A 6,668-nucleotide genomic window follows, 5' to 3' on the forward strand; every position below is an offset into this window, starting at 1 on the left:
ACCAGTGGGGTGTCCTCTAATCCAGTCTGGTTCTCAAACCACCTTCTTGGGGAGAGTATCAGATCCCACAGGTGGGGGTTCAGTCCCCAAGACTGTCCCCCAGTGCTTTAGATGACATCAACTCCACATTGCTTTACCTGTGCTTCTGACCCACTGGCTACAAACCAGGGTTCCCCTTCAGTTAATTTGCTTTAGCAACTCACAGAACTCATGGTTTACAGTTTTATTATGAAGGACATTACAAAAGAAACAGATGCGCAGGGGAGGGATGTTGGGGTGGGTGAGGGTGCAGTTTCCAGCCCTCTCTGGGTGTGCTGTCCTCTGCTGTCTGGGGAACTGCCTTGTTCACACATTGTGGAAGCTCTCTGAACATTTTTTAAAGTACTAGGGATTGAACCCTGGTGGACTCTACCACTAAGCTACCTCCCCTTTTTAAGTTTTTTATCGAGACAGTCTTGCTAAATTGCCCAGGCTGTCCTCAATCCTGCAACCCTGCCTCAGCCTTGGTGAGCTGGGAGTACAGGTGTGCGACACTGCATCTGGGGACTGACCCTATGCCAGAGAAGCACCCCACACTTAACTATACCCCCAGTTGTTTATCAACAATTTTTGACATAGGGTCTCACTAAGTTGCCCAGGATGGTTTCAAATTCACCTGTCCTCCTGCCTTAGCCTCCTGAGGGGCTGGGATTAAGAGTGCACCACACCAAGCCCTCCACGGTTTTTATGGAGGCTGCACTGCAGAGACAGGGTGACTAACAGACTGGGTGGGGATCCCCAGCAGAGCTGGTGGTCTCAGCTTTTCTTGGCCTCTCTGTAGCTTTCCTCCCTTGAGGATATGGGGCAGGATCCCTCTGGAATGAGGGTCTTAATCTACTATTCCAACAGGTAGGTCACAGAATTTTTTCCTTTGTGATGCTGGGAATTGATTCCAAGACCTCAAGCATGCTAGGCAAGCACTTCCCACTGACCCCCACCCACGCAGGCCCCAGAGAACACCTTTATTCTCAGCTAAAGACAAAGAAGATCACAGGGAGTTAGAAGCCACGAAGAGTAGACATAAACCAAAGAAGAGATGTTGCGTGAAACAGATGTTCTCTCATTCGGTGCTTTCACTAAATACCTGCGTATGAGACAATCTGGACAAAAACCTATCCTGGTTCCCACCAGGAAAAACCCTCCAGGATGCTGTGGGATGCCACACGCTCACTCCCGCCTCCAGCAGAGGCTCCACTCTCACCCTGAGGTCTCTGGCTTCTTGGCATCCACCAGTAGACCCTGGTTTAAGGAGTGTTTATGCAGGGCAGGGAAGGGCCATCAGAGAGCCTAACTTTCTTCAGCAAATCTCCATTCCAAGCAAAGGACAGCCCAGGCCGGAGAGGAGAAAGCTCAGCTCTGGGGGTTGCTCTTGGCTGTCCCCAGAACTGCAAAGCTGCACTGCCATTGCAGTCCCTCAGGAGCCAAAGTTGTACTGGCCGACTAGGTCAACAGAGGAATCTATGGGAATCCAAACAGAGGCACACACCCAAGGCTTTTTTCCTAAGAAAAGCCTCTTGCTGTCTACAGGGTGACACCTACAGACCAAGTTTTATTCTTTATGGGACAGTCAGTTCCCATCACCCACACCTATCTTCATCAACAGCAAAAATAAATAACTGCTCCCTCCAGAGGGGCAGGAACAATTCCACATGGTTTGATGGAGACCCAGAATGTGCTAAAAGGCCTTCAGTCAAGTCCCTGAGTCAGTCATCTTCACTGTCCTCTGATTCTTCTGAGGACTCAGATGCACTTTCTGGCAAGTCATCTCCCATCTGCTGGAACCTTCCGGACTGTGCATCCCACATGTATTTGATGGTCACCTTGAATTCAGCCATCTCATACCCAAAAAGCTTCTGCAACGGGAAGGAAGATGAGAAGATGAGCGTGACCCCAGGCACAGGGGAACACTTCCAGCAGCGAAAGGTGGCGTCCCTCCTGCCAGAGCCCTTGTGCCCCAGACTCACCAGGACGCGGGCCTGCTCCGGGGTCAGCACGTCACCCTCCTTGCACACCTCGTAGTCGGACAGCAGGGTCACCACACCTGTGGGCGGGTGGCTGAGTTACTCCTGCACAGAGGCCTGCATGACACTCGCTGCCACTGCAGCAGGAGCTGGGAAGCATGTGGTGATGGTTCATGGTCTCCATGGCTCAACACCCAGTGGGACAGTGGCTGCCTCCTCAGTATCCCTAAGTGCTGTACTCTAGTTTCACTCACTGTCCACTCTCACCCCAGCTATGAGGTGGGCAGTCAACCCGCTTCACCTGAGAAAATGGAGGCTGGTACAGAAACACCTTGCCCGGCCAGGAAGGGGAGAGCCTGCATGCGCATGCTCCTGGGCTCTGGGCATGACCTCAGCTCTAGGGACTGTCCGTACCTCTCCTGAGGGCAGTGGGCAGGCCCAGCTGCCTCAGCTGTGGCTCCATGGAATGAGGGAACTGCTCCAGGGGCCCTGGATCCAGGTTCACAGTGAAAGCTGCTCTGTTGCCAGCTCGGGCAAAGTCCATTTCTGTGTATTTTGTGAACCACCTTAGGGAAAAGAGAAGTGGTGGGGGAGGGTCCAGACTGGGCCACCAGCCAGCCAAAGTCAAGTCCTCCCAGCTAGTGGGCTGTGGCCCTGTAGCCAGGCTGGTCACTGTGCTGGAGAGAACAGAGATGCCTCTGGTCACAGCCCCCTGGTCTCAGTAAGAGGCTTCTAGGAGCCGGCTCCAAGATGCTTTGGGACGCTCCCACCTTCCCTCCTCCTATTCCTCACCAGCACTTACTCATTCACCTCCTCCTTTGTGCGGTTGGTAAAAAGGAGACCAACTTCACCCCTCAACTTCTTGCTGACCTGCAAACCAGAAGTGAGCCCTGATTATCTGCTGGGGGTGGTCTTGCCCACCAGGGGACATCTGGCAATGTTTGAAGACATTTCTACTTGTTGGAGTAGGAAGGGATGGACGGACGCGGACACGGACACACACACACACACACACACACACACACACACCCCCTCCTGAAGTGTCAAGGTGAAGGGAGAACCCAGAGCTTTAAGATAGGTTGTGTTCTTTGTGCCAACAGTCTGCTCACATGGCTGGGGGCGGCATGTGGGAGAAACTGGAGAGAAGGCAGCTTAGCTTCAGCCCCTCCCCGTGAAGTCAGGGTTTACCTGGTGCAGGTTGTCTTTGTACTCATCAGATGGGCTCCGACCCAAGGCCACCATCATCACCTTGTTTTTGCCAAAGAACATCCTACCAAGAGAAAGAGGGGGCTGTGAAGGAAGGGCCCTGGCCCTCAGTTACATTCAGTGCAGCTCGAATCCTTAGGAGCCCAGGCCCAAGTAGGACAGGAGGCCTGGCTAGAGGCTCCCGCTTCCCCACACAGCCCACCATGCTGTTGCTAGTCCAGGGTCCCTTTCGTTATCTTCCTACCCACAGGAACCAACATTGATAACACCCTTCCATGGGCCCACCCTGAGCACCTTGTGGATGTGGACAGAGGTATACTAGCAGTCTCCACCACGGCCTGCACAGAGGGTCAACCCCAAGCCACCCACCCGAGGATGACAACTTGCCGCACGGCTCTTACAGTTTGTTCTTGAGCAGGCTGGCACCTTCCCCGCTCCAAGGAGTTCTCTTCCCTCTGCCCACTCACCGGCTGTGTTTCCAGGCATTCCTGATGTCCTTCAGCTTGCTGTTCCTCATGTTGGCCACAGAGAAAATGAAGAGGTACTTGTATGTGTCCACACATTTCCGAAGCTGTGGGACAATTCATGAGGCTCTGGAGTTCAAGGGGCAGCATGGGTAGGGCAACTGTGGTCTCAGATGGGAGAGAATCTGTTCTACTCTATTTAAAAAAAATTTTTTTTTGCTACGAGGGATTGAACCAGAGGGGCTTAACCACTGAGCCACATCCCCAGAGATGGTCTCACTGAGTTGCTTAGTGCCTTGCTCAGTTGTTGAGGCTGGCTTTGAACTCACGATCCTCCTGCCGCAGCCTCCCAAGGTGTGTGCCACCATGCCTGGCACAGAATTCAACTTTTGTGGAATGAAATCTCTGTCCAGCAGGAGACCGACTGCTCTCGACCTGCTCAGCTCAGGGCCGGCGGGTCAGAAGTAGCGGATGGGTGGGTACAGTCACCTGCCCCTGGTAACGAGCTAGTCTTTTGACTTTGGGCAGGAAACAAACCTGGCTAAGTTTCAGTTACCCCAACAACAAAACAGCAATAACATAATTTGGTGTCTACATCACAGGAACACTAAGAGGATGGTGTGGAAAAATAAATGAGACACTTAGCATAGTGCTGGGTACACAGAAAGGCTCAATCAAAGTTGGAGATCCTCATTATGAGAATTTTTATTGGTACTGCTGCTGCTAAAGGAAAAAGGGCTCAATCAGGAGTCTTTTATTCCCTTAAAAAACAAAAAACACCCCAGTAAGCTCCCCTAGTAATAGTCTTATCCCTACCATTATAAATCAAACGCAAGCACTAAAAGAAGAAAAGGAACAAACTCTTACCTCTTCTATCAGGTTCTGTTTCAGTTCCAAGCCTTTCTTGGTGGTTTTGGTTAAGGAAACTAATACAAAGAAGAAAAAGAAATGGTGATGAGTCTGGATGTCTTGGGGACTCTTTTTTTTCTTGTATGCAAGGCCATTCCAGGCTCTGTGCAGCGACTACTCTCTAGTGTCCCCGGGCCTGGTGATTCCTAGGCAGGTCTCCTCTAACTTACACGATTAACCACAGTGGGGGGAGGTGGGGCTTGCTCTTCTGTCGGAGTGCTCTCAGTGGCAGCCTGAACCTGCTGGCTGAGGTGGGTCCCTTTTTGCTCTTGGCCATGGTGCAGAGGCCATCAATGGTTGGCCTATGCGGTGAACAGAATGCTGAACCCGGGGATTGTCCCATTACATATGTGCACTTCAGTTTTCCAATCTGGATCCACAGATGCAGCAATGCCTCTTGGGGAAGGGACAAGTACCTCTATTGTAGAAACAACTGGGGTTCAATTTGTTCCCTGCCTAGAATTTGACTTCTGCCATATCTGACCAGGACTGCCTCCACAGAATCAAATATCCCACAAACACCAGAGCACCAGCTGCAAAGTCCTGGGTGCTTCCAACAAGCAGCCTGGTCCCCTCTGTTCATCCTGCCTGGTACTCAGTCCTCCTTACAAGGCACACACTGTCAAAGGCATTCATTTCCAGTCAGCAGCAAGTGCAGCAAAGGAGGGCAAAAAATGACAACTGGCCTTGTCCCATCATGTCCATTGCTGTGACTTTGGTCCAACATGGCAATACTCTCTGGATTGCTGCTGCTCGTGCTGCTTTCATCCTTGCCCCCTGACCCCATCTTCCCCACGCTATTCTCAAGAAAGCAACTAAAGCGATCCTTTAAAAGTCAAGTGAAACCATGCTATTCCTCCCCTCAAGCTCCAGGATGTCCACGCATTTCACCTGGGTGTGAAAGCCAATTCCTTACAAAGGCTATGAAGGCGTTCCCCCATTCTGTTTTGCCCACTCTGCTCCTGCCACACTGGCCGCCTGTCCCAGAACATGTCAACCACACTCCCACTTTAAGCCCTTTGCACTTCCTGCCTCCTTCACTTGGAATACACTTCTCTCAGATAACTCCACAGGTTGCTTGCTTCCTTTCCTTAGGTTTCTGCGGATTTGTCACCTCATCAATTTCCCAAGGGCATTATACAAAATAATGTCACTTTTGCCTTCTCTTTACCCCACTTTTCTTTTTAATATTTTATATTAGATGTAGGTGGGCACAATACCTTTATTTTATTTTTTTACGTGGTGCTGAGGATCGAAGCCAGGGCCTCACGCATGCTAGGCCAGCGCTTTACTACTGAGCCACAACCCCACTTTTACTCATGGGACGCATCACCACCTGATATACTATCTTCCGACCCCCCACGAAGTGCCAGACTCCTATCTGTTTTGTGAATGTGCTCCAGGGTCAGGGTGAGGCGCAAGACAGCACAGTGGAGATAGTCAGGAAGGGTCTCTTAGGAGGTGCCCTGTAAACTGACAACCAAGGAACCAGTCCTACGAAGACCGGAGCACAGGCAGGCCAAGCAGAAAAGGCAAAGCGCCGTGGCGGGAGCAAGCCTGTGCCGAAAGAAGGGAAAGGACACCGGGGTGGCAGGAGCCCAGAGAAAGAAGGAAAATGGGAAGGGACTGAGGGGGGAACGGTGGGCCAAAGCGACATCGCGCACAACCTAGCTGTTTGGAATCTGCCTCTCGGCCCAGGAGAGCTGCAAGAGCACTCGATGCCGTGTAGAAGTCTCCGGTCCCTGGACCCGCCCGGGTTCCAGCTCCCTCCGGTGACTCCGCCGCCCCGCATCCGCCACCCGCGGAAGCTCCTGCGTCCCACTTCGTGTCCCCATCGGCCAAAGCCCCGACCAGAAGCCGGGCGGTCAGCCCTCGCAGCTCCGCACCACATACCGAAGCGCCCTTCGCCCACCTTTCTTGTCGCGCTTGGATTTCGGCATCTCGCTGAAGCCACGTGCGGCAGACGGCTGTGTGGCCCGATAGGACCCCGGCGGCGCGGGGGCCTCTGGGACGGCCCTCGGGGGCTGCCCTCGCGTGTGCCTGACCCAATCGGCTCTGCGACTCTCCTCTTCCTCTCGCGCGGGCAGAG

At 52.7% G+C, this 6,668-nt stretch overlaps 1 protein-coding gene across 3 annotated transcripts; it reads right to left on the bottom strand.

Moving 5' to 3' along the window:
* Positions 1-208: 208 nt before the first annotated feature.
* Positions 209-6,662, bottom strand: Mrto4 (MRT4 homolog, ribosome maturation factor). Of its 3 annotated transcripts, none has more exons than XM_047556085.1 (8): positions 6,492-6,662; positions 4,538-4,596; positions 3,674-3,777; positions 3,189-3,270; positions 2,803-2,870; positions 2,415-2,566; positions 2,004-2,080; positions 209-1,892 (listed from the first exon to the last, which is right to left on the bottom strand). In XM_047556085.1, exons 1-8 carry the CDS (start codon positions 6,517-6,519, stop codon positions 1,743-1,745), a joined length of 720 nt encoding a protein of 239 aa, XP_047412041.1. In that variant the 5' UTR covers positions 6,520-6,662; the 3' UTR covers positions 209-1,742. The 3 variants fall into 3 exon arrangements, with proteins under 3 accessions (XP_047412041.1, XP_047412048.1, XP_047412057.1); XM_047556092.1 differs by having other exon boundaries at positions 3,674-3,799; positions 6,492-6,548; XM_047556101.1 differs by having other exon boundaries at positions 3,674-3,865; positions 6,492-6,526.
* Between the last annotated feature and the right edge of the window lie 6 nt (positions 6,663-6,668).

The sequence above is a fragment of the Sciurus carolinensis genome, chromosome 1, assembly GCF_902686445.1.
Source record: "Sciurus carolinensis chromosome 1, mSciCar1.2, whole genome shotgun sequence".
Taxonomy (NCBI): domain Eukaryota; kingdom Metazoa; phylum Chordata; class Mammalia; order Rodentia; family Sciuridae; genus Sciurus; species Sciurus carolinensis.

Coding starts and splice junctions, on each gene's coding strand:
- Mrto4 (XM_047556085.1), bottom strand. CDS start 6,519: ATGCCGAAATCCAAGCGCGACAAGAAAG. Junction 2,081..2,414: donor GCCCACTGCCCTCAGGAGAG/GTACGGACAGTC, acceptor ACCCGCCCACAG/GTGTGGTGACCCTGCTGTCC. Junction 1,893..2,003: donor CGGAGCAGGCCCGCGTCCTG/GTGAGTCTGGGG, acceptor TTCCCGTTGCAG/AAGCTTTTTGGGTATGAGAT.